General features: G+C 35.7%; 5 protein-coding genes across 6 annotated transcripts; all 5 read right to left on the reverse strand.

Annotated features, from left to right (window-relative positions):
- Positions 1 to 58: 58 nt before the first annotated feature.
- On the reverse strand, positions 59 to 1,991 carry LOC135136153 (UDP-glycosyltransferase UGT5-like). Of its 2 annotated transcripts, XM_064065294.1 has the most exons (4): positions 1,805 to 1,991; positions 1,544 to 1,756; positions 458 to 1,490; positions 59 to 412 (listed from the first exon to the last, which is right to left on the reverse strand). In XM_064065294.1, exons 2-4 carry the CDS (start codon positions 1,668 to 1,670, stop codon positions 127 to 129), a joined length of 1,446 nt encoding a protein of 481 aa, XP_063921364.1. In that variant the 5' UTR covers positions 1,671 to 1,756; positions 1,805 to 1,991; the 3' UTR covers positions 59 to 126. The 2 variants fall into 2 exon arrangements, with proteins under 2 accessions (XP_063921364.1, XP_063921363.1); XM_064065293.1 differs by having other exon boundaries at positions 1,544 to 1,991.
- Positions 1,992 to 5,995: 4,004 nt separating this feature from the next.
- LOC135136519 (UDP-glycosyltransferase UGT5-like) lies at positions 5,996 to 7,743 on the reverse strand. The gene is made up of 3 exons (XM_064065859.1): positions 7,429 to 7,743; positions 6,347 to 7,379; positions 5,996 to 6,295 (listed from the first exon to the last, which is right to left on the reverse strand). Exons 1-3 carry the CDS (start codon positions 7,676 to 7,678, stop codon positions 6,010 to 6,012), a joined length of 1,569 nt encoding a protein of 522 aa, XP_063921929.1. The 5' UTR covers positions 7,679 to 7,743; the 3' UTR covers positions 5,996 to 6,009.
- A 3,117-nt stretch (positions 7,744 to 10,860) lies between these two features.
- LOC135136506 (UDP-glycosyltransferase UGT5-like) lies at positions 10,861 to 12,603 on the reverse strand. Its single transcript, XM_064065818.1, has 3 exons — positions 12,286 to 12,603; positions 11,205 to 12,237; positions 10,861 to 11,153 (listed from the first exon to the last, which is right to left on the reverse strand). Exons 1-3 carry the CDS (start codon positions 12,533 to 12,535, stop codon positions 10,868 to 10,870), a joined length of 1,569 nt encoding a protein of 522 aa, XP_063921888.1. The 5' UTR covers positions 12,536 to 12,603; the 3' UTR covers positions 10,861 to 10,867.
- A 166-nt stretch (positions 12,604 to 12,769) lies between these two features.
- Positions 12,770 to 14,597, reverse strand: LOC135136113 (UDP-glycosyltransferase UGT5-like). Its single transcript, XM_064065242.1, has 3 exons — positions 14,230 to 14,597; positions 13,146 to 14,178; positions 12,770 to 13,092 (listed from the first exon to the last, which is right to left on the reverse strand). The coding sequence occupies exons 1-3, from the start codon at positions 14,477 to 14,479 to the stop codon at positions 12,807 to 12,809; spliced, it is 1,569 nt and encodes a 522-aa protein (XP_063921312.1). The 5' UTR covers positions 14,480 to 14,597; the 3' UTR covers positions 12,770 to 12,806.
- A 4,923-nt stretch (positions 14,598 to 19,520) lies between these two features.
- Positions 19,521 to 21,321, reverse strand: LOC135136339 (UDP-glycosyltransferase UGT5-like). Its single transcript, XM_064065571.1, has 3 exons — positions 21,063 to 21,321; positions 19,973 to 21,005; positions 19,521 to 19,920 (listed from the first exon to the last, which is right to left on the reverse strand). Exons 1-3 carry the CDS (start codon positions 21,307 to 21,309, stop codon positions 19,644 to 19,646), a joined length of 1,557 nt encoding a protein of 518 aa, XP_063921641.1. The 5' UTR covers positions 21,310 to 21,321; the 3' UTR covers positions 19,521 to 19,643.
- Positions 21,322 to 25,509: the final 4,188 nt, after the last annotated feature.

Here is a 25,509-nt window from a genome sequence, read left to right on the forward strand (position 1 = left end):
GTTTATTTACATTTTTTATCGTCGCTTTTACGGTAGTTGCTGGAGATAAAAACACGCAATTGCATCACAATTTATTATCAGAATGACTTTTCATTTCAAATTCTAGATACACATAGGTGTACAAGTTTAGTGTTTTTTGACCTTTTTGATTTTTTGCTTTGAACATAATTTTCTGCAGACTATTTTAACCACATAATACGACACCAGCACCAAACCCAAACTAACTAAAACCAAAAACCCTATCACATCTAGCAAGTGATATTTGTACCATGGTAGATCAACAGCTGCGACTCTCAAGTGTGGTGCTCCTTTATGACGAATCACATACTCGATCCAGTACATTGCGGTATCCATTGGACCCACCAGACGATCATGGAAAAGCTCAGACCTCTTTTTCGCATTAGTTTTATATCTACAAATCAAAATTTTATTACAGTCGATCTATATTTTCACGTACTTCGGGTTAGTCAAAATTTCGTGAACACTCTTAGCAAAGGTTTCTTCAGTCAGCTCGCTGTACGGCAACGCAATCCCGAAACCGTTCCTCACTGCGCTTTTGGCATTCAGCTTTTGGTCACCAAAGATAGGTATTGCCAAAACTGGCACCCCGTGGTAGATAGTCTCGGCAGTACTCAGAAAACCCCCATGAGTGATAAAAAGTTTGACGTTTAGGTGCGCAAGAATGTCCTGTTGGGGCAACCATTTCGAAAGCTTGACGTTCTTCGGTTGTCCCGGTAAAACATCGTCTTCCCATTTCCACAAAATTTTTTCCTTCAAAGTCGAGAACGTTTTCAGTACTGCGTCTCGCTTCTCTGGAAGGAAGTCCGCACTTTTTAGATTTGAACCCATGCTGAAGTAAATGACCCCGTCTTTCGCGCTGTCTAAAAATTCCTGCAAGTCTTGCGGTAGTTTCTTGGGTGGTTTGATATGAAAGCCGGCAATGTCGATCATGTTAGGGACGTACGGCACCGGTTGGTTGGTACTTGGGTGAGAATTCATCAAGACAAGCGAGACGTTGTAAAGTACGTCGGAAATATCTGGCCCGTTCGGAATGTATTTTTTGATTTTGGCGTTCTCGTTGGGGTGTACATACAAAGGATAATACACTTCGTTGAGTAGTGTTAAAAGGGTGTTTGAAAGTCGTTGCCGAAACGTCATGGGTACCGTATAACCTAGACTCAAAGCAGGAATGTATGACGTCGGTCCTGGATTACCCACTAGAGAATTGATCCAAAAGTTGGCCCCGACGGTACTTAGTAGTACTAAAGGTGCGCCGAAATGGGTAGCTAACGCTTTTTGTGCATCATTCAAAAACTGTTCGATTATTACAACGTCAAACTTTTCCTTAGAGTGAATAAGTTGTTGAACACCTTCATTGCTCAGAACCGGTTCCATTAATTTCGGTACTACGTGTCCGACGAAAAGGGCGGCAAAGAAAGGGTTCAGGTTTTCACGGTCCACCATGCTCATTTTTTCGTTCTTTAACATTTCTACAATTTTAAAGCATTATTGGTACTATTTATTTTAGTGGAGTCTAACGTACCTTGTATGCTATTTTGAATTTCCGTAACCACTATATCGCGGTACGTTCCTTTACCCTTTGGTGGTTGTTTCTCACCATAGGCACTGATCACGGTCACATCGTGTCCCTTTTCCGCCAAACCTTTCATAAGAGCACTTCCAAGGATGTAGTGACTGCGTGCCGGGGCCGTAAACAGGCCCAGAATTTTTGCACTGTTCCCAATGTGAGTTATCGCTAAAATTAGTAGTACCACCGGAACTAATATAGTCTTCATCGTTTTACCTTGTAATCCGAACTGGTGTTTTTAATTTTGTAACATTTCTGGAAACTAGAGAGACACGTAAGTACCGCGATATTCGGTTCACCTTTACATCGTAGATACATGAGTACCAGTTCAATCGCTGATAATAGTTTTTCTTGACATAAGCGGAGTAAACTCACTCCCGTAAGATTCGACGAATGCGCAGTGGAATTAAATTAAAGTTATTTATATATTACTTGTTATCACAGCATTAGAGTAACCTTGATGATATTTGTTGTCAATAAAACTACGTTCATAAAGTTCTTGCCAGATCATTGTGTTGCGAATCTCAACGTTGCAATATTATTACAAGACTCCAGGGAAACAACTGATGAAGCAAATGTGAGAGCGGAATTGAATTAAATATTGAATTGACCTTCGTGTTCTACTCTTGTGTTAATTGTTGTAGTACCGTTGAAGGTTGATTCGGTTTTTATTAAGTATACGGAATTTTCTTTTCATAGTAAGAAACTGAAAACAAAGTCAAATTGGTAAAATTTTGTAGGGAAATACGGATTTTGCAATTAAACTCCGCCCCCTGGCTAACGGCGAATAAATGCATTTTGTCTTTTTGTTTTAATATGTGTAGACTTCTTTTCACAAGAAGAAACTTATAACATGGAAAATTTGTATAAGGAAATGTCTATTTTGCAATTAGGCTCCGGCCAATAATTGGAAAATCCATATTTCCTTGTAAAAATGTACCATTTTAACCATGTTTTAAGTTTCTTGTTGTCAAAAGATGGCTGTGTAAATTAAGAAAAAAAGGCAAAATACATATAAGCCCCGCCCACCCGCCCTGTCTCATTTCTGATGATTTTTTTTATTCGTCGTGAGCCGAGGGGCCGAGCTTAATTGTAAAATCCTTATTTTTCTACGAAAGATTACCATGTGAAATATGTTCTTAAGTAATTGTGTTATACAAAGAAAACTAAATGTATTAATTGTAAAATCCTTATTTTTCTACGAAAGATTACCATGTGAAATATGTTCTTAAGTAATTGTGTTATACAAAGAAAACTAAATGTATTAATTCAAAAAGAAAACCAAAAGAGAAGTGAGTTGTAGAGCTCTAAATCTATAAGAAAATGTATTTAGTTAAGTTTCGAAAATGTCAAAAATTGAACGAAATTTGAAGAAGGGGGGACCATTGGAAAAATTTCACTTTTAAAAAAGTTGTCTAAAAATTGTGAAAAAATTCAGGGACCTAGGTCTCGTAATGCTGATTCCAAAAAAATAGAATACTTATGGTCACGGAGAAACATTTTCGATAGAATCGGTTTGAAATACGAATTTTTGAGAATTTCTAAAAATTTCGATATTTCCACGGACGATTCTGGAAAAACGGTTGCAATTATCAAAGAATCGAGGCCGAAAGTGAGTTCTAGAGAACGAAATCTACAAGAAAATGTATTTAGTTGAGTTTCGATTATGTGAAATTTTGGTCGAAATTTGAAGAAGGGGGGACCATTGGAAAAATTTCACATTTAAAAAAGTTGTCTAAAATTGTGAAAAAATTCAGGGACGTAGATCTCGACATGCTGATTACAAAAAAATAGAATACTTATGGTCACGGAGGTACATTTTCGATAGAATCGGTGCGAAATGCGAATTTTTGAGAATTTCTAAAAATTTCGATATTTCCACAGACGATTCTGGAAAAACGGTTGCAGTTATCAAAGAATCGAGGCCGAAAGTGAGTTCTAGAGCTCGAAGTCTACAAGAAAATATATTTAGTTGAGTTTCGAAAATGTGAAATTTTGGCCGAAATTTGAAGAAGGGGGGACCATTGGAAAAATTTCACCTTTAAAAAATTTGTCTAAAAATTGTGAAAAAATTCAGGGACGTAGATCTCGACATGCTGATTCCAAAAAAATAGAATACTTATGGTCACGAAGATACATTTTCGATAGAATCGGTTTGAAATGCGAATTTTTGAAAATTTCTAAAAATTTCGGTATTTCCACGGACGATTCCGGAAAAACGATTGCAGTTATCAAAGAAACGAGGCCGAAAGTGAGTTCTAGAGCTCGAAGTCTACAAGAAAATGTATTTAGTTAAGTTTCGAAAATGTGAAATTTTGGGCGAAATTTGAAGAAGTGGGGACCATTGGAAAAATTTCACCTTTAAAAAAGTTGTCTAAAAATTGTGAAAAAATTCAGGGACGTAGATCTCGACATGCTGATTCCAAAAAGATAGAATACTTATGGTCACGGAGGTACATTTTCGATAGAATCGGTGCGAAATGCGAATTTTTGACAATTTTTAAAAATTTCGATATTTCCACAGACGATTCTGGAAAAACGGTTGCAGTTATCAAAGAATCGAGGCCGAAAGTGAGTTCTAGAGCTCGAATTCTACAAGAAAATGTATTTAGTTAAGTTTCGAAAATGTGAAATTTTGGGCGAAATTTGAAGAAGGGGGGACCATTGGAAAAATTTCACCTTTAAAAAAGTAGTCTAAAAATTGTGAAAAAATTCAGGGACGTAGATCTCGACATGCTGATTCCAAAAATATTGTGTGTTGATGGTCACGGAGCAACATTTCTGAAAGAATCGCTATGAAACGCGAATTTTTGAAAATTTCTAAAAATTTCGATAATTCAACGGTCGATTCCCGAAAAACGGTTGCAGTTATCAAAGAAACGAGGCCCGAAGTGAGTTCTAGAGCTCGACATCTACAAGAAAATGTGTTTAGTTAAGTTTCAAAAATGTCAAAAATTGGCCGAAATTTGAAGAAGGGAGGACCATTGGAAAAGTTTTACCTTTAAAAAAGTTGTCTAAAAATTGTGAAAAAATTCAGGGGCATAGATCTCAACGTGCTGATTCCAAAAATATTGTGTGTTGATGGTCACGGAGCAACATTTTCGAAAGAATCGGAGCGAAATGCGAATTTTTGAAAATTTCTAAAAATGTTGGTATTTCAACGGTCGATTCCGGAAAAACGGTTGCAGTTATCAAAGAAACGAGGCCCGAAGTGAGTTCTACAGCTCGAAATCTACAAGAAAATGTATTTAGTGAAGTTTCGAAAATGTCAAAAATTGGTCGAAATTTGAAATGGAGACCATTGAAAAAATTTGTTGTAGAGAATTAATAATAATTTTGCAAAGAAGTTTGGCCCCTCGGCTTACGGCGAATAAAACAATCATCAAAATTGAAATGGGCGGGTGGGTGGGGCTTATAGTTTGCCTTTTTTGCTCAAAACACATTGCCATCTTTTCATAACAAGAAACTTAAAACATAGTTAAAATGGTTTTTCCAAAGAAATATGGATTTTGCAATCATGGGGCGGAGCCTATTTGCAAAATCGATATTTCCTTATTCAAATTTTCCATTTTAAATATGTATTAAGTCTCATGTTGTAAAATGAAGTGTACACATATTAAAACAAACGGGCAAAATGTAAGCCCGCCCACCCGCCCTATCTCAATTGTGATGATTTTTTTTTATTCGCCGTAAATCAAGGGGGCAGAGCTTAACTGCAAAATACTTATTTCTTTACAAGAAGTTAAAATGATAGGTTTGAGTATCGTGTTGTTGAAAGAATACTATATATAGAAAGAAAATAGAGAACATATAAACTAAGAATAAGATGAATTTTCTATTCCTTATCATACCCAGGGGCGGGGCGTAATTGAAAAATCCATATTTGATAACGTTGTAAGTCTTTGGTTGTGAAGAGAGGACTACATACAGTAAGAAGAACAAAGCAACATGCAAGCCCCGCCCACCCGCAGAAATTTACCATTTTGAACATGTTTTCTTTCATGTTGTGAAAACATAAGCCCCACCCACCCACCCTATCTCTATTGTGATGATTTTTTTTATTCGTCGAGAGTTATCAAAAATTTGCCATTTTAAGCATGTTTTAAGTTTCTTGTTACGAGGAGAAGACCACATATAAAAAGAGGCAAATTATAATCTACCACATGTTCAGACCAACAGCTTTACTGTCAAATTTTGCTAATAATAAATTAGGAATTAATATTGATAAGTGTAAAGTAACATTAATATATTTTATGATAATTTCAGATCTGTTAAGATAAAAACTAAATTGCTACATTTGTGTAAGAATTTTTGATGTATTCCTCGTGTTTATTTTCATTTTATTCTTTCTATTTCCTCATCACATTTACTATTGTTGATGTTATTGTTAATTAGAATAAGACTTAGTTATTGGTGTAGTTTTACTTCTTTTTTAATTTTTTACTTTTGCGTTTGTTACATATTTTTTTACAAACTGTTCTGACTAAATAGTAGGAAATATAGCTAATGACCGCACTAACTAAAACCAGGAAACCAATTACATCCACCAAGTAATATTGGTACCAGGGTAGATCAAGAGCTGCGACTCTCAGGTGTGGCGCTCCTTTATGACGAATCACGTACTCGACCCAGTATATCGCTGTCTCCATTGGACTTACCTGTCTATCATGAAAGTTTTCAGAAATCTTTTTCGCGTTTTCTTTATATCTACAAGATAAATGACAATTATTTAGAGACGACACAATAAAAACATCATACTTAGAATTATTTAAAATTTCTTTAATACTTTGCGTAAGTTTTTCCTCAGTAATTTCACTATATGGTAACACAAGACCAAAACCGTTGTTCATAGCAGTTCTAGCGTTTAATTTTTGGTCACCGAATATAGGAATCGCCAAAATGGGTACCCCGTAGTAAACGGTCTCGGTAGTACTTAAAAAACCCCCATGCGTGATAAAAAGTTTGACATTTGGGTGCGCAAGAATATCTTGTTGGGGTAACCACTTAGACAATTTAACATTCTTCGGCTGCCCAGGCAAAACATCCTCCTCCCATTTCCACAAAACTTGTTCCTTCAACTTCGAGAACGCCCTTAAAATCGAATCCCTTTTTTCGGGTGGAAAATCAGCACTTTTCAAGTTAGAACCCATGCTGAAATAGATGACACCGTCTTTCGCGTTGTCTAAAAATTCCTGCAAGTCCTGAGGGAGTTTCTTTGATGGTTTTACGTGAAACCCTCCAATATCTATCATGTTGGGTACGTACGGCACAGGCTGGTTTAAACTCGGGTGAGAGTTCATCAAAACCAGTGAAGCATTGTAAAGTACGTCAGAAAGATCAGGTCCGTTGGGTATGTTTTTTTTAATATTGGCGTTCTGGTTAGGGTGTACAACCAGACTGAAAAACGTTTGAGCAAATACGTATAAAAGAGTATTTGTAAGTCGTTCACAAAACGTCATGGGGACCGAATATTCTGCCATTACCATCGGAATATATGATAGAGGGCCAGGGTTTCCAACTATCGTGTTTATCCAAAAGTTCGTCCCCACAGTACTCATAACAATTAAAGGCGCCTTAAAGTGAGTCGCTAGTGCTTTCTCTCCATCATTCATGAATTGTTCCACTATCACAACGTCAAAAGTTTCGTTCGAATGAATCAACTGTTGGACTTCCTTGTTCTGTAACGTTGGTTCCAAAATTTTGGGCATCATATATCCCAGGAAAACGGTTGAAATGAACGGGTTCATGTTTTCCCGATCGAACATATTCATTTTTTGTTGCTTCTGCATTTCTGGAACATACATTTATTTTGTAAAAAAGACTAAAAATTTCTGACATACCTTGTATGTTTTCTAGAACCTCTGTAACCACTATGTCTCGGTAAGTCCCTTTCGTTTTCGGTGGTTTCTTTTCACCAAAAGAACTGATCATGGTGACATCGTGTCCATTTTCGGCTAATGCTTTCATTAAAGCACTACCAAGGAAGTAGTGACTTCGTCCTGGTGCACTAAACACACCCAAAATTTTTGCACAACTTCCACAATGAGTTGTTGTTAGCAAAATTAATATCACTGTAACTACGTTCTTCATTTTGTAAGGTTATTTCAGTCGATTAATATCACTGTAGACCCAACCGGGACAAAGTTTTATTTAAAAATGTGTAAGTTTCTGATTATCACAATTTCGTTTATCTTGTGAAGTATTCTGTTTACTTTTTTTTATCATTTCTAAAGCTGAAAACAACTCTATCTTTGTCCTTATTTTTCTACGAGAGATTACCATGGGAAATATGTTCTTAAGTAATTGCGCTATACAAAAAAACTAAATGTATTAATTTAAAAAGAAAACCAAAAGAGAAGCTCCATTCATCCGTCTCGATCTTTCAATTCCTTGTCAGACTCAGGGGCGGAGCGTAATTGTAAAACACACATTTGTTAAAGTTTTAAGTCTTTGGTTGTAAAGAAAGGACTACATACAGTAAGATGGACAAAGCAACATGCAAGCCCCGTCCACCCGCCCTATCTCAACTGTGATGATTTTTTTATTCATCGTAAGCCGGGGGCGGAGCTTAACTGCAAATTCCTTATTTTTTTTGCAAGAAATTACCATGCGAAACAAGTTCTTAAGTATATAATTATAGTGTTTCAAGAAAACTACATGTATTAAGTAAATAAAAAAGAAAGACAAATATTAAGCCCCACCTATACCCGCCCTGATCTAAAGTATGATGAATTTTTCATTCGTTGCCAGACCGACGAGTGGGGCATAATTGCAAAATCCTTATTTCTCTAGAAAAATGTACCATTTTGAACATGTTTTCTTTCATGTCGCGAAAATATAAGCCCCACCCACCCACCCTATCTCAATTGTGACGATTTTTTTTATTCGTTGTAAGCCAATGGGGCGGAGCTTAACTGCAATACTTAAGTTTCTTATTACGAGGAGAAGACCACATATAAAAAGAGACAAATTATAATCTACCATATGTTCAGACCAACAGCTTTACTGCCCAATTTTGCTAATAATAAATTAGGAACTAATATTGATAAATGTGAAGTAATGTTTACTTACCTTAAATTAATTAATTCCATCACAGCTCACAACATTGATATATTTTAAGATAATTCCACTTTTGCTAAGAAGAATTTTTCAACAGTCTTGGATTTCTTGGATTGTTTGTAATTCTTAAATTTCTTTAGTTTCTTGGATTTCACAGAATTCTTTGATTTATCGAATTTCTTGAATTTCTTTGCAACTCGGAATTCTTGGAATTTTTGAGATTCTTGGAATTGTTGAGATTCTTGGAATTTTCAACTTTTTTTAATTTGTTGTATTTCTTGGAATTCTTGGATTTCTTGGATTTTATGGATTTCTTAAAATTCTTGGATATCTTGGATTTATGGAATTTCTTGGAGTTCTTAGACTCTTCGATTTCTTGAAATTTTTGTAATTCTTGGAATTTGTTGTGTTTCTTGGGATCCTTGTAATTTTCGACATTCTTGAATGTCTTGGATTCCTAGGATTTCTTGGATTTCTTGGAATTCTTGGTTTTGCTGGAATGCTCGAATTTCTTAGTTTTCTTTGGATTTTAGGATTTTTGGAATTTTTGAGATTTTTGGAATTGTCGGGTTTCTTGGATTCCTTGGAGTTATCGAATTTCCTAGATTCCTCTGAATCTTGAAATTCTTCTAATTATTGAGTTTCTTGAATTCCTTGGATTTATTGAATTGCTTGGATTTCCTTGATTTAAAGGATGTTGGAATTCTTGGGATTCTTGGAACTGTTGGAGTTCTTGGAATTTTTGAATTTTTCAACAGTCTTGGATTTCTTGGATTGTTTGTAATTCTTAAATTTCTTTAGTTTCTTTGATTTATCGAATTTCATGAATTTCTTACATTTCGGAATTCATGGAATTTTTGGGAATGTTGAAATTGTTGGGTTTCTTGGGATTCTTGGAATTCTCAACATTTTTGAGTTTGTAGAATTCTCGAATTTCTTAGTTTTCTTTGGATTTTAGGATTTTTGGAATATTTGAGATTTTTGGAATTGTCGGGTTTCTTGGATTCCTTGGAGTTATCGAATTTCCTAGATTCCTCTGAATCTTGAAATTCTTGTAATTATTGGGTTTCTTGAGTTCCTTAGATTTATTGAATTGCTTGGATTTCCTTGATTTCGGGATTGTTGGAATTCTTGGGATCCTTGGAACTGTTGGAGTTCTTGGAATTTTTGAATTTTTCAACAGTCTTGGATTTCTTAGATTGTTTGTAATTCTTAAATTTCTTTAGTTTCTTTGATTTATCGAATTTCATGAATTTCTTGCATTTCGGGATTCTTGGAATTTTTGGGATTGTTGGAATTGTTGGGTTTCTTGGGATTTTTGGAATTCTCAACATTTTTGAATTTGTTGAATTTCTAGGACTTCTTGGAACTATTAAATTTCTTGTATTTCTTGGATTTATGGAATTTCTTGGAGTTCTTAGACTCTTGGGATTCTTGGAATTTTTGTGATTTTTGGAAGTGTTGCGTTTCTTGGGATCCTTGAAATTCTCGACATTCTTGAATGTCTTGAATTCCCACGATTTGTTGGATTTTTTAAAATTCTTAAATTTCTTGGATTTCTTTTGTCTTGTCTTGAGAAAAATGTTAAGACGTTGATAATAACTTTCATATTTCGAAAAACAATTCTCAGAGTTTTGAAATTTATTTGTCAACTTCTTTGCAAATTTTTTTTACAAATTTATAAAGTTTCTTTTTAAGCATCAATTTTTTTCTTGAGAAACTTGATGGTTTTGTGTTTTTATCTTAATTCTGAAAATTTTTATTTTGAAATTTCCTGTGTATTTTTCTCTTGGATCTTTAAATAAGAGTAAAAAAATTAAGGAGGGTTGAAAATTTTAAATAAATAATTTTTGAGATTGTACGTGTCAAAATATGAAGTTTTTTAATAATCTCATAATCAAACTGTTGAAACATTCCTGCAAACCGTAAGCTTTGTCTCAGTCGAAAAAGGTTTTGTCCTTGTCTTAAGAAAACAATTAACATTTTGATAATAATTTCCATAATTCGAGAAAAAATTCCGAAAAATTTGGAATTTGTCAACTTATTTGAACATTTTCTGGAAGTTTTTAAATTTCCTTTTATTATTTTGATAAAATTTCCAAAATTTTAAAGTTTTTCTTTAAACAAATAATTTCAAAATGTCTATTTTTCCTTTATTTTGAAACTTCTGTCAAATTTTCTCTTGTATCTTGAAATGAAAAAAACTAAACTGGTGTAGTTTTACTTCTGTTTTAATTTTTTGCTTTTCCGTTTGTTACATATTTTTTTACAAATTGCTCTGATTGAATAGTAGGAAATATAGCTAATGACCGCACTAACTAAAACCAGGAAACCAATTACATCCACCAAGTAATATTGGTACCAGGGTAGATCAAGAGCTGCGACCCTCAGGTGTGGCGCTCCTTTATGACGAATCACGTACTCGACCCAGTATATCGCTGTCTCCATTGGACTCACCTGTCTATCGTGAAAGTTTTCAGAAATCTTTTTCGCGTTTTCTTTATATCTACAAGATAAATGACAATTATTTAGAGACGACAGAATAAAAACATCATACTTAGAATTATTTAAAATTTCTTGAATACTTTGCGTAAGTTTTTCCTCAGTAATTTCACTATAGGGTAACACAAGACCAAAACCGTTTTTCATAGCAGTTCTAGCGTTTAATTTTTGGTCACCGAATATAGGAATCGCCAAAATGGGTACTCCGTGGTAGACGGTCTCGGTAGTACTTAAAAAACCTCCATGCGTGATAAAAAGTTTGACATTTGGATGCGCTAGAATATCTTGTTGGGGTAACCACTTAGACAATTTAACATTCTTCGGCTGCCCAGGCAAAACATCGTCCTCCCATTTCCACAAAACTTGTTCCTTCAACTTTGAGAACGCCCTTAAAATCGAATCCCTTTTCTCGGGTGGAAAATCAGCACTTTTCAAATTAGAACCCATGCTGAAATAGATGACACCGTCTTTCGCGTTGTCTAAAAATTCCTGCAAGTCCTGAGGGAGTTTCTTTGATGGTTTTACATGAAAACCTCCAATATCTATCATGTTGGGTACGTACGGCACAGGTTGGTTTAAACTCGGGTGAGAGTTCATCAAAACAATCGAAGCATTGTAAAGTACGTCAGAAAGATCAGGTCCGTTGGGTATGTTTTTTTTAATATTGGCGTTCTGGTTAGGGTGTACAACCAGACTGAAAAACGTTTGAGCAAATACGTATAAAAGAGTATTTGTAAGTCGTTCACAAAACGTCATGGGGACCGAATATTCTGTCATTACCATCGGAATATACGATAGAGGGCCAGGGTTTCCGACTATCGTGTTTATCCAAAAGTTCGCACCCACGGTACTCATAACAATTAAAGGCGCCTTAAAGTGAGTCGCTAGTGCTTGCTCTCCATCATTCATGAATTGTTCTACTATCACAACGTCAAAAGTTTCGTTTGAATGAATCAATTGTTGGACTTCCTTGTTCTGTAACGTTGGTTCCAAAATTTTGGGCATCATATATCCCAGGAAAATGGTTGTAAGGAACGGGTTCATGTTTTCACGATCGAACATATTCATCTTTTGTTGCTTCTGCATTTCTAGAACATAATTTGTAACAAAGATTAAAAATGTGTGTGTGGACTTACCTTGTATGTTCTCTAGAACTTCAGTGACCACTATATCTCTGTAAGTACCTTTCGCTTTTGGTGGCTCCTTTTCACCAAAAGCACTGATCATGGTAACATCGTGTCCCTTTTCGGCTAATGCTTTCATTAGAGCACTGCCAAGGAAGTAGTGACTTCGTCCTGGTGCACTAAACACACCCAAAATTTTTGCACAACTTCCACAATGACTTGTTGCTACCAAAATTAACATCACTATAACTGCGTTCTTCATTTTGTAAGTTTATTTCAGTCGACTAATATCACTGTGGACCCGACAGTAACAAGGTTGTATTTAAAAATGTTTAAGTCTCTCGTTATCACAATTACGTGATAGTTTATCTTGTGAAGTACTCTGTTTACTTTTTTTATCATTTTTAAAGACTATTTTTGTCACCGATTTTTTATCTTGTGATTGTTTCCCTATCTACAATACATATTACCTTGGAAACTTGCAGAATAAAACAACTTTCTATTACATTCCAATTTTTATTGTTCAATAAATTTTACTTCTGCTTTAATTTTTTACTTTTCCCTTTCTTGCACAATTTTTTGCAAACCGCTCTTATCGAATAGTAAGAAATACATGCAATCACCGAGCTAACTAAAACTAGAAAACCAATTACATCTAGTAAATAATATTGGTACCACGGTAGATCAAGAGCTGCAACTCTCAAATGTGGTGCTCCTTTATGACGAATCACATACTCGATCCAGTATATCGCAGTCTCCATTGGACTCACCTGTCTTTCGTGGAAGTTTTCCGAAATCTGTTTGGCGTTATCTTTATATCTACAACATAAATCACAATTATTATTTCCAGACGACAGAAAAAAACATCATACTTAGGATTATTTAAAATTTCTTGAATACTTTGTGTCAGTTTATCTTCCGTAAGCTCACTGTACGGTAACACAAGCCCAAAACCCTTGCTCATGGCACTTTTGGCGTTCAATTTTTGATCACCAAGTATAGGAATCGCCAAAATGGGTACCCCGTGGTAAACGGTCTCAGTAGTACTTAAAAAACCCCCATGCGTAATAAAAAGTTTCACATTTGGATGCGCTAGAATATCTTGCTGTGGGAACCACTTAGACAATTTAACATTCTTCGGCTGCCCAGGCAAAACATCCTCCTCCCATTTCCACAAAACTTGCTCCTTCAACTTCGCGAACGTCCTCAAAATCGCGTCCCTTTTCTCTGGTGGAAATTCAGCACTTTTCAAATTAGAACCCATGCTGAAATAAATAACCCCGTCCTTCGCGTTGTCTAAAAACTCTTGCAAGTCTTGCGGGAGCTTCTTTGGGGGTTTGACGTGAAACCCTCCTACGTCAATCATGTTGGGTACGTACGGCACTGGTTGGTTCAGACTCGGGTGAGAGTTCATCAAAACTATTGAAGCATTGTAAAGTACGTCAGAAATATCAGGTCCGTTCGGGATGTATTTTTTGATTTTTGCGTTTTCGGTAGGGTACACGTACAGATGGTAAATAATTTGGCCGATTACGTGCAAAACACTGTTCATAAGACGCTCACAGAACGTCATAGGGACCAAATAGTCTGTCAGAACCGTCGGAATGTATGACGTAGGGCCAGGGTTACCAACGATCGTGTTTACCCAAGAGTTCGCTCCTACAGGACTCACAACTATCAACGGTGCCCCAAAATGCGTCGCTAGTGCTTTTTCTGCATCATTTACAAACTGTTCGATGATGACAACATCGAATTTTTCGTCAGAGTGAATCAGTTTTTGCACTTCTTTGTTTCCTAACACTGGTTCCATCATTTTTGGCATCATATACCCGATTATAATGGTTTCCAAGAATGGGTTTCCCTTTTCCCGATCGAACATGTTCATTTTTTGCTCTTTGATCATTTCTGAAACATTCGTGTACTACATAGCTAAATTAAAAATGGTTTTGAATGTACCGTTCATGTTTTCTATAACTTCTGTGACCACTATGTCTCGGTACGTTCCTTTCGTTTTTGGTGGTTCCTTCTCGCCGAAGGAACTGATCATGGTGACATCATGTCCTTTCTCGGCTAAGGCTTTCATTAAGGTGGCGCCAAGGAGGTAGTGGCTGCGTCCCGGTATACTAAAAACTCCCAGGATTTTGGCACAACTTCCACATTGAGTCGTTGCTAATAAAATTAGGATCACTGGAACTAAGCTCTTCATTTTTTCCTTCCACGCCGGGTTCAATCATTTAACTAATTAAATCACTATAAAATTTAGCAGTGATAACTTTTTATCAGAATGTGGTTAAGTTTCTGATTAACACGAATTTGTGATAGGTTATCTCTGGCAGTACTCTGTCTGTTGTACTTTCATCATATTAAAAGATGAGTACCATTACGTAACGAACGCGCTTGTATGTAAAGTCAGATGTCAAGACTAATCTATTTTCGTCATTTTATCTTGTAATACGTAAAACGTGGTTTTCAGTTTGTTACGTAAAGAATAATTAAACATATCATTATTATTGTTTTAATTATAATGCATTTCTTTTATTTGTTCCGAGTAGTACTTGTAAGATAAGACTGTTGGCAAATGACCTACTATTTAAGGAAATAAAAGTTGGGTTAGCGGAGCGAATATTTGCTGAGATAAACTGAGATTGCCAAATGGCGAAGAAAATAAGGGCGCCTGGGCGGGGGCAGTACTTGCCAAGATAGGACTGATTTTCCCTAAGGACGTATCCGCTAAGACAACAAAGGGCGAGTGGGTGGGGCTAGTATTTGCCCATGATAAGACTAATTTTGGCAAATAACCTACTCACTAAGAAAATGAAGGGTGAGTAGCGGGGCTGGTATTTACGAAAGTAAGACAGATTTTGCCAAATGACATACCCTCTAAGAAAATAATGGCTAGAGGGTATGCCATTTGGCAAAGTCAGTCTTATCTTAGCAAGTACTAACCCCGCCCACCCACCCTTTATTTTTTTCGAGGATATGCCATTTGCCAACATCAGTTTTTTCTTAGCAAGTACTAGCCCCGCCCACCCGCCCATTATTTACTTGGAGATTAGGTGATTTGCAAAAATTAGACTTATTACGACAAGTTTTAGCCCCGCCAGCCCACCCTTTATTTTATCTTTATTTTATTTATTTACATTGTAATTGGTAATAAAAATAACTCTGTTTATTCCCCCCAAAAAATTGATGAGGTTATCTCAACATTTTAAATAAATTCTACCCAAAATGTGCAGAATAATCTGCTAAGATAAGACTGATTTTCCCAAATAATATCCTCTAAGAAAAGTGAGGGTGGGTGGGTGGGGCTAGTTCCTGCTAGAGTGATTTTGGTAGATGACATACCTTCTAAGAAAATAGAGAGTGGGTGGGCGGGGTTTGTATTTGATAGGATAAGACTGATTTTGGCAAATAACATACCCTATAAGAAAATAAAGGGTGGGTGGGAGGGGTTAGTACTTGATAAGAAAAGAGTGATTTTGGCAGATGACATACTCTGTAAGAAAATTAGGGTGGGTGGGCGGGGCAAGTATTTCATAAGATAAGACTGACTTTGGCAAATGACATATCATCTAAGAAAATAGAGGGTGGGTGGGCGGGGCTAGTACTTGATAAGAAAAGAGTGATTTTGGCAGAGATATACCTTCTAAAAAAATAGAGAGTGGGTGGGCGGGGTTTGTATTTGATAGGATAAGACTGATTTTAGCAAATAACATAAGAAAATAGAGGGTGGCGGGGTGGGGCTAGTACTTGATAAGAAAAGACTGATTTTGGCAGATGACATACCCTGTAAGAAAATTAGGATGGGTGGGCGGGGCAAGTATTTCATAACATAAGACTGACTTTGGCAAATGACATACCATCTAAGAAAATAGAGGGTGGGTGGGCGGGACTAGTAGTTGATAAGAAAATAGTGATTTTGGCACATGACATACCTTCTAAGAAAATAGAGAGTGGGTGGGTGGGGTTTGTCTTTGATATGGTAAGACTGATTTTGGCAAATAACATAAGAAAATAGAGAGTGGGTGGGCGGGGCTAGTACTTGATAAGAAAAGACTGATTTTGGCAGATGACATACCCTGTAGGAAAATTAGGGTGGGTGGGCGGGGCAGGTATTTCATTAGATAAGACTGACTTTGCCAAATGACATACCCTCTAAGAAAATAATGGCTAGAGGGTATGTCATTTGGCAAAGTCAGTCTTAACTTAGCAAGTACTAACCCCGCCCACCCACCCTTTATTTTCTTAGAGGGTACGTCATTTGGCAAAATCAGTATTATCTTGGCAAGCACTAGCCCCGCCCAACCGCCCTTTATTTTTTTCGAGGATATGCCATTTGGCAATATCAGTTTTTTCTTAGCCCGCCCACCCGCCCATTATTTAGTTGGAAATTATGTGATTTGCCAAAATTAGCCTTATTACGGTAAGTTTTAGCCCCACCCGCCCACCCTTTATTTTATTTATTTATTAATTGGTAATCAAAATAACTCTGTTTATTCCTCCCAAAAAATTGATGAGGTTATCTCAAAATTTTAAATAAATTCTACCCAAAATGTGCAAAATAATCTGCTAAGATAAGACTGATTTTTCCAATAAGAAAAGCGAGGGTGGGTGGGCGGGCTAGTTCCTGCTAGGATAAGACTGATATTGGCAAAAGACCCATTCTCTAAGAAAATGAAGGGCGAGTGGATGGGGCTGGTATTTACTAAGATAACAATTTATTTGTTTTTCTATTCCAAAACTTTGTGATAACTCCATATTTTTATGTGAACAAGAAAAACGACGACATAAAAACAAAAAGAAAGTAGAAACAAAATACAAAAAAGGTGACAAAAAAGCGAAAACTAAGTGAAAGGGCTACAAAAAGGTTACGAAGAAAGGACAATAAAAAAGGAAACAACAACGCGACAACAAATGCAAAAAGAAACTAAAAATGCGACAAAAAAGGGACAATAAAAAAAGAACGATACAAAAAAGGAGACAAAAAGGGAGTTAAAAAGACGCGAAAAATTAGCCCCAAAAATGCAGTAAAGAACAAACCAAAAGAAAAAGCAGAAAGAACCCACAAAAAGGGTACAAAAAACAGGAAAAAGGGCTATCAAATGGAAAATTTTAAGCAAGGATAAAGAAAACCAACAAAAGTGGGACAAAAGAAAGGTGACAATAAAGACCAAAAGACGATAAAGAACGACTAAAGAAGACGACGAAAACGCTCCTAGAAAAGGTTACAAAAAACAACAAAGGATGCTACAATAAAATGCAAAAAAAAGGGGGCAAGGAACAAAAAAGAACGGCAAAAAAGGCAAAACAGAGTGACAAAAAGCCATAAAAAGCGACGAAAAAGTAATAAAATAATTGGAACGTCGAGATGTAGAAATTAATCTTTTTTTTTCAAATTTTTCAATCTTTTCTGAAAGCTCTATTTTTTAACACTCTCCTTTTATGAAAATTCCTACCTAATTTCGATCATTTTCGAAAATGACTAATAGATTTTACTGTAGATTACGACCTCCAGAAAATACTGTCGGCCTCTAGTACATGCTAAGATAAAACTAATTTTGGCAAATCACACACCCTGTAAGAAAAATAGGGTGGGTGGGCGGGGCTAGTACTTGCTAAGACAAGATTGAATAATATTAAGAGTAGTAACTGGAATAAAGAGGGGGTCGCTGGACGGGACCACTCCTTGTTTACAAGACTCTTAGCTTAAACTCAGCTCCGCCCTCGATTTTTTGTTTGAATTTTTCAATTCTTCAATCTTTCATTTTTTTTCTTCGGTTTTCGATTTGCAATTTTTCGAGTTTTCAAGTTCAAAATTTTCGATTTTCCAACTTTTGGTTTGAAATTTTAAAATCTTTCGGTTATTTATTTTCATTGTTTTTTCACTTATTCGTTTTTTCAGTGTTTCGGTTTTATTTTATTTTTCAATTTTAATTTTTTCTGTTTCAGTTTTTCATTTTTTTGTTTTTTCATTTTTTAGATATGTGACTCTTCGAGTTCTCATTTTTCCATTTGCAATTTTTCGAGTCCTCAATTTTCAATTTCTCACTTTTTGGATTTTGCAATTTTTCGTTTCTTCAATTTTTCGATTTGTAATTTTTCAATTTTTTATTTTTTTGTTAGTATTTGCCTGAGAAGACTGATTTTGGCAAATCACATTCGTTCCAAAAATATAAAGAGCGGGTGGGCGGGCCTAATACATGCTAAGTTAAATCTAATTTTGGTAAATCACATTCCTTCCTAAAAGATAGAGAGAGGGTGGGTGGGCGGGGCTAGTGCTTGACACAACAAAGTAAAAAGGGGTCCGCCCCACCCATCGTTATTTCGTTTTCATCATTCGTTGTTATTGGCTCTGAAGAAAGAATTTCACCAGTTTTCAATTGTTAATCATTCAATTTTTCAATTTTAAAATTATAAAATCGACAGAACTATTGAAAAGATAAAGGAATTATAAAAAGAAAAAATTGTGATCTGAAATCGAGAATATGAAAATAAAAAAATCGTGAAAAAATTTAGCGAAGGTAAATAGAAGATCCAGATGTTTCAAAGAATTATAAGATGTGATTTTGCGAATTTCATTACTTCCCGAGGTTAAGCTAAAGAAAGAAAAGAAAAGAAGACTTCGTATATTAAGAAAAAAATGGACAAAATATAAGCCCCGCCCACCCACCCCTTATTCATCGTAAGCTGAAGGGCGGAATTTAGTTTGCAAAATCGTCATTTCTTTACAAGAAATTTCCATATGAAATATGTTTTTAAAAGGGTAGAATTTTTTAGAGAAATTTTTATGTAAAAACATATTTCATATGATAATTTCTTGTAGAGACATGAGGATTTTGCAATTAAGTAAACTCTGCTCTTTGGTCTGATTAGGAATGAAAAACTCATCACAATTGAGACCAGGGCGGGCGGGTGGGGCTTAATTTTTGATTTTTTTTTTGATACATAGAGTTTTCGTTCAATTACAGAATAGTTAAACATGTTGTCAGTTTTTTGTTGGGAAAAGAAGACTCCGTATATTAAGATAAAGTGGACAAAATATATAAGCTATAAACTAGGCAAGGCTGTAGTTAGGGGGAGGTTAGGGGATGCTGACATTCTAAAACAGTTGAAAAATTGCCTGTTGCATTTAAACATTTTATCTATATTGCTGCAATTTTACGACGCTTTAAGAAAATCATTAGTAATTGCATAATATTTACCAAGTAAATAACATTAATACATATTGGATTAAAAGGTGTGTTTATTTGAAGAGGATAGATAAAATTGAAACTTTTCAATGTTGTGTAACCTTGTGTAATATTCTTTGTCAGAATGATGATGCGACTTACATTTCTAAAATTATTGCCAAGTCATTGTAGATTCTCAGATTACGTCTGCTTTAATTTTTTACTTTTGCAAATTTTTTTCAAAACTGCTCTAATTGAATAGTAAAAAATACATCCGCTGACCAAACTAATTAAAACTAGAAAACCAAATACGTCAAGCAAGTAATATTGGTACCAAGGTAGATCAAGAGCTGCAACTCTCAGGTGTGGTGCTCCTTTATGACGAATCACATACTCGATCCAGAATATCGCTGTTTCCATTGGAGTATTCTGCCGGTCGTGAAAAGCTTCAGACTTCTTTTTCGCGTTATTTCTATATCTGGAAGACAAATGGTAATTATTTACGAAGGATGTTCATCAACGCATCATACTTAGGATCGTTCAAAATTTCTTGAATATTTTGGGTCAAACTTTCTTCGGTAATATCATTGTAGGGTAACATACGACCAAAACCATTGTTCACAGCCGCTTTAGCGTTTAGTTTTTGATCACCAAAGACGGGAATCGCCAAAATAGGCACCCCGTGGTAGATAGTCTCGGTAGTACTTAATAAACCTCCATGGGTAATAAAGAGTTTGACATTTGGATGTGCCAGAATGCTTTGTTGTGGCAACCATTTCGATAGCTTGACATTCTTTGGTTGTCCAGGTAGAACATCCTCCTCCCATTTCCACAAAACTTGTTCCTTCAATTTCGAGAACGTCCCCAAAATCGCGTCCCTTTTCTCTGGTGGCAACTCAGCACTTTTCAAATTAGAACCCATGCTGAAATAAATAACACCGTCTTTCGCGTCATCTAAAAATTCTTGCAAGTCTTGAGGGAGTTTCTTTGGTGGTTGTACGTGAAACCCTCCAATATCTATCATGTTGGGTACGTACGGTACTGCCTGGTTTATGCTCGGGTGAGAGTTCATTAAAAAAATTGAAGCATTGTAAAGTACGTCATTAATGTCAGGTCCGTTCGGGATGTACTTTTTAATCCTCGCGTTCTGGCCAGGGTACACAAACCATTTGAAAAGTACTTCCGTCATTACAAACAAAAGACTGTTTTCAACTCGTTGAAGAAACGTCATGGGGATTGAATACTCCGTCGACATCATCGGAATATACGAAATAGGTGAAGGGTTTCCGACTAACGTGTTTACCCAATAGTTAGCCCCCATGGAACTCAAAACTATTAAAGGTGCCCCGAAATGATTAGCTAACGCTTTCTCTGCATCATTCATAAACTGTTCTACAATCACAGCATCGAATTTTTCGTTGGAGTGAATCAATTTTTGGATTTCTTTGTCCCGTAACGATGGTTCCATCATTATAGGCAACATTCGTATCAGAAATGCGTTTGCAGTGAACGGGTTCATGTCCCCATGATCGAACATACTCATTTCACCCCTCTTTGCCATTTCTGCAATAGTTGTGAGCTGGATATTTCAATTAAAACTGGCTGTTTGAGTGTACCTACCTTTCATGTTTTCGGCAACCGCTGTAATGACAATGTCTCTGTAAGTTCCTTTCGTTTTTGGGGGTTCCTTCTCGCCGACGGAACTAATCAGGGTGACATCGTGTCCTTTCTCGGCTAAAGCTTTCATTAAGGTTCTACCAAGGCTGTAGTGGCTGCGGCCTGGTGACGTAAAAACCCCCAAAATTTTTGCACAACTTCCATAGTGAGTTGTTAACAAAATTAGTAATGCTGTAATTATGGTCTTCATTTTAGTTGCGCTAAATCGAAGTCAGTCGACTAGCAGGACTAATGGTAATGTTTTATCGCATAGTTATTAAATCTCTATGTACACAAATTGCGATAGTTTATCATGAAATATTCTGTTTGTTCTACTATCATGATGTTAAAAATATGAGTTCTAATAAGTAACTCTTTTCGCTATCTAAATTATTATGTAATGATTAAACCGAGACTCATCCCAAAATTATTGTGTTTGATTTTAATTTTTCTTTGTATAGTAGTAAGGGTTTCTGCGAAAGGAAACAGAATGACAGCCCATGAGTACCAAGCACAAAAAAAAGCATTGAAGACGGCACTTTCAATCCAATAAATACTGCTTCTCTGAACAATTATAAAAATTTTCGGGATAAGCTCTATGGAGTAAAAACAATATATGTATATATGTATATGTCTAATATCCTTGGTCGGAAATGATAGTGACAGGTGACAAACACAGAAAAACGCAACTTCAGTAGATTTTTTTCTGCATTCAAAACGAATTGCTACACCACATAGTTTGGTTTTTGTAAAAGGTTCAGGCAAAATTAAAGAAAATTTCTATTCCAGTGTCAAAATTCTGTAAACCGGGTAGTTAAGCAAAGAACAATTTGATCTAACTTTTTGGACGAAAATTTAATCGAGTTTAATAGAGTTTGTAATTTTTTAATCTTTCCAACTGAAGAGTTTAGGATTTTGTAAGTAATAAAAATTTTTCAAAAACTGCACACCATTTGCATTTTTTATTTTATTAATTTCTCAGAATTTTGATAAATTTTAAACAATTTTTAAGGATCTCTGAAGGACTCGATTTTGGTTGGCCTAAAAAAATTAAGTTGAAGAATTAGTTTAAAAATGATGTTTTGTTAGATTTTTGATAGTTAAATTCATTTTTTGGCCCGTTTCCGTCTGTCTGTCGTCTGTCTGTCTGTCTAGCTGTCTGTGTTGGTTTTTATAAGCAGATAATCTTCGAAATTAACAGATACGACAGATTAACAAATTTTAGATGTGTTTTTGAAATATCATATACCGGATGTCTGGAAAATGGCCTGGTGTTTTGTTGCTGGATGAACTATTTAAAATTTTTTGAGCTTTTACTGTTTTATTTTTTACATATTTGAAAAAGTCTTGAGTGCCGCAGTATTTGAGTACTCACGGTAATTATTTAAAACAATTTTGGGGGACTCTGGCGTTCTAACCTGACCTGTTTTTGAGTTAATTCTGGGCTCCAGTTTTTTTTTTTTTTGAAAAATTTAATTTAAAGATTTTAATTAAATTTCTTACACGATACGTAATTTGCTAAAATCAATTTTATTCCAGCCGGCTAATGCCCCGCCCACCGGCCCTCTCTTTTCTTAGAGGGTGTCTCATTTGCCAAAATCAGTTTCATCTTAGCAGGTACTAGTCCCGCCCACCCACCCTCTCTTTTCTTAGAATGTATGTCATTTGCCACAATCAGTGTTTTTTTTAATTCGGGAGATTCTTGGGTACCCACGGTGTATTATTTTGGGAGTCCATAGAGATTTCTTTTGTAAATTATTTAAAACAATTTTGGTATTCTATTTTTGGAAAATTCTGACCTGACCTGTTTTTGATTTAATTTTGGAACCCCGTTTTTTTTTTGAAAAATTTAAAACAATCTTCAGCTTCTAGGTATTCCTGTTTGGAAAGAATTTGAAAGTGGTTTAGAGCCTCTAGTGTCGTTCCTTATAATAATTTAATTAAATGTCTTAGAGGATACGTCATTTGCTAAAATCAGTTTTATCTTGAAGGTACTAGTCCGCCCTCTCTTTTCTTGGAAGGTATCTCATTTGCCAAAATTACTCTTATCTTAGCAAGTCCTAGCCCCGCCCACCTACCCTCTCTTTTCTTAGAAGATATGTCATTTGCCAAAATCGATCTTATTTTAACAGGTACCAAACCCACCCACCCGCCCTCTATTTTCTTAGAGACATTTCATTTGCCAAAATCTCTCTTATCTTATTAGCTACGAGTACTTTAGTTGACAAATTTTGGTTAGCATTTTGTACATGATATTCCTAATATAAACACAACTATCTTCCTAGTACTTTCGGAGATTATCTGTCTAATAAAAATCCGGAACGGCAGACAGACGGACAGACGGACGGAAATGGGAGACCTATTTCTTCGTCTTCTAGGGGTCATGAAAGATCGAGAAAAGGTAAAAGTAGAGAGTCGGCCCACGGACTCGATTACAATACTTCCTTTGCTTACGCTCGGGAAGTGAAAATGATGTTTTTTTAGATTTTTGACATTCTCACTTCCTAAACATAAGCTATATTATGTATTTAACCAATAGTTAAATTCATTTTTTGGTCCGTTTCCGTCTGTCTGTCGTCTGTCTGTCTGTCTAGCTGTCTGTTTTGGTTTTTATAAGCAGATAATCTTCGAAATTAATAGGCAGTTTGCCAAATTTTACATGTATTTTTGAAATATCCAATACTGAGTGTCTGGAAAATGGCCTAGTGTTTTGTTGCTGGATGAACTATTTAAAATTTTTTGAGCTTTTATTGTTTTATTGTTTACATATTTGAAAAAGTCTTGAGTGCCGCAGTGTTTGAGTACTCATGGTAATTATTTAAAACAATTTTGGGGGACTCTGGTGTTCTAACCTGATCTGTTTTTGAGTTAATTCTGGGCTCCAGTTTTTTTTTTTTTGAAAAATTTAATTTTCTTTGGAAAGAACTTGAAAGTGCTTTGGAGACTCTAGTGTCGTTTCTGAAAATAAACAGATTTTAATTAAATTTCTTACACGATACGTAATTTGCTAAAATCAATTTTATTCCAGCCGGCTCGTGCCCCGCCCACCCGCCCTCTCTTTTCTTAGAGGGTGTCTCATTTGCCAAAATCAGTTTTATCTTAGCAGGTACTAGTCCCGCCCACCCACCCTCTCTTTTCTTAGAATGTATGTCATCTGCCAAATCAGTGTTTTTTTTTATTCGGGAGATTCTTGGGTACCCATGGCGTATTATTTTGGGAGTGCATAGAGATTTCTTTTGTAAATTATTTAAAACAATTTTGGTATTCTATTTTTGGAAAATTCTGACCTAACCTGTTTTTGAGTTAATTTTGGAACCCCGTTTTTTTTTGAAAAATTTAAAGCAATCTTCAGGTTCTAGGTATTCCTCAATGGAAAGAATTTGAAAGTGGTTTAGAGCCTTTAGTGTCGTTCCATATAATAATTTAATTAAATTTCTTACACGATGCGTAATTTACTAAAATCAATTTTATCTTAGCAGGTATTAACCCCATCAACCCGCCTTCTATTTTTTATAGAATATGTCATTTGTCAAAATCAGTCTGAACAGGCTCTAGCTCCACCCACCCTCTCTGGTCTTATTCCAGCCGGTATTAGCCCCGCCCACCCGCCCTCTCTTTTCTTAGAGGGTGTCTCATTTGCCAAAATCAGTTTTATCTTAGCAGGTACTAGTCCCGCCCACCCACGCTCTCTTTTTTTAGAATGTATGTCATTTGCCAAAATCAGTGTTTTTTCTTTTAATTCGGGAGATTCTTGGATAGCCATGGTGTATTATTTTGGGTGTCCATAGAGATTTCTTTCGTAAATTATTTAAAACAATTTTGGTATTCTATTTTTGGAAAATTCTGATCTAACCTGTTTTTGAGTTAATTTTGGAACCCCGTTTTTTTTTGAAAAATTTAAAGCAATCTTCAGGTTCTAGGTATTCCTCAATGGAAAGAATTTGAAAGTGGTTTAGAGCCTTTAGTGTCGTTCCTTATAATAATTTAATTAAATTTCTTACACGATGCGTAATTTAATAAAATCAATTTTATCTTAGCAGGTATTAACCCCACCAACCCGCCTTCTATTTTTTATAGAATATGTCATTTGTCAAAATCAGTCTTAACAGGCTCTAGCTCCACCCACCCTCTCTGGTCTTATTCCAGCCGGTATTAGCCCCGCCCACCCGTCCTCTCTTTTCTTAGAGGGTATCTCATTTGCCAAAATCACTCTTATCTTAGCAGGTGCTAGTCCCGCCCACCCACCCTCTCTTTTCTTAGAATGTATGTCATTTGCCAAAATCAGTGTTTTTTTTTTTAATTCGGGAGATTCTTGGGTACCCATGGTGTATTATATTAGGAGTCCATAGAGATTTCTTTTGTAAATTATTTAAAACAATTTTGGTATTCTATTTTTGGAAAATTCTGACCT

Source organism: Zophobas morio, unplaced genomic scaffold (genome assembly GCF_036711695.1).
Source record: "Zophobas morio isolate AGI-343-1 ecotype UQ-CSIRO unplaced genomic scaffold, CSIRO_AGI_Zmor_V1 ptg000026l, whole genome shotgun sequence".
NCBI lineage: Eukaryota > Metazoa > Arthropoda > Insecta > Coleoptera > Tenebrionidae > Zophobas > Zophobas morio.

Excerpts from the sequence above, each read along its gene's own strand:
- LOC135136153 (XM_064065293.1), bottom strand. The coding sequence starts at position 1,796 with ATGAAGACTATATTAGTTCCGGTGGTACTACTAATTTTAGCGATAACT. Across the intron at positions 1,491-1,543 it reads AATTCAAAATAGCATACAAG|AAATGTTAAAGAACGAAAAA; the intron begins GTACGTTAGACT and ends TTAAAATTGTAG. Across the intron at positions 413-457 it reads GAAATTTTGACTAACCCGAA|ATATAAAACTAATGCGAAAA; the intron begins GTACGTGAAAAT and ends TTTGATTTGTAG.
- LOC135136519 (XM_064065859.1), bottom strand. The coding sequence starts at position 7,678 with ATGAAGAACGTAGTTACAGTGATATTAATTTTGCTAACAACAACTCAT. Across the intron at positions 7,380-7,428 it reads GGTTCTAGAAAACATACAAG|AAATGCAGAAGCAACAAAAA; the intron begins GTATGTCAGAAA and ends TGTATGTTCCAG. Across the intron at positions 6,296-6,346 it reads GAAATTTTAAATAATTCTAA|ATATAAAGAAAACGCGAAAA; the intron begins GTATGATGTTTT and ends TTTATCTTGTAG.
- LOC135136339 (XM_064065571.1), bottom strand. The coding sequence starts at position 21,309 with ATGAAGACCATAATTACAGCATTACTAATTTTGTTAACAACTCACTAT. Across the intron at positions 21,006-21,062 it reads GGTTGCCGAAAACATGAAAG|AAATGGCAAAGAGGGGTGAA; the intron begins GTAGGTACACTC and ends CAACTATTGCAG. Across the intron at positions 19,921-19,972 it reads GAAATTTTGAACGATCCTAA|ATATAGAAATAACGCGAAAA; the intron begins GTATGATGCGTT and ends TTTGTCTTCCAG.
- LOC135136506 (XM_064065818.1), bottom strand. The coding sequence starts at position 12,535 with ATGAAGAACGCAGTTATAGTGATGTTAATTTTGGTAGCAACAAGTCAT. Across the intron at positions 12,238-12,285 it reads AGTTCTAGAGAACATACAAG|AAATGCAGAAGCAACAAAAG; the intron begins GTAAGTCCACAC and ends ATTATGTTCTAG. Across the intron at positions 11,154-11,204 it reads GAAATTTTAAATAATTCTAA|ATATAAAGAAAACGCGAAAA; the intron begins GTATGATGTTTT and ends TTTATCTTGTAG.
- LOC135136113 (XM_064065242.1), bottom strand. The coding sequence starts at position 14,479 with ATGAAGAGCTTAGTTCCAGTGATCCTAATTTTATTAGCAACGACTCAA. Across the intron at positions 14,179-14,229 it reads AGTTATAGAAAACATGAACG|AAATGATCAAAGAGCAAAAA; the intron begins GTACATTCAAAA and ends CGAATGTTTCAG. Across the intron at positions 13,093-13,145 it reads GAAATTTTAAATAATCCTAA|ATATAAAGATAACGCCAAAC; the intron begins GTATGATGTTTT and ends TTTATGTTGTAG.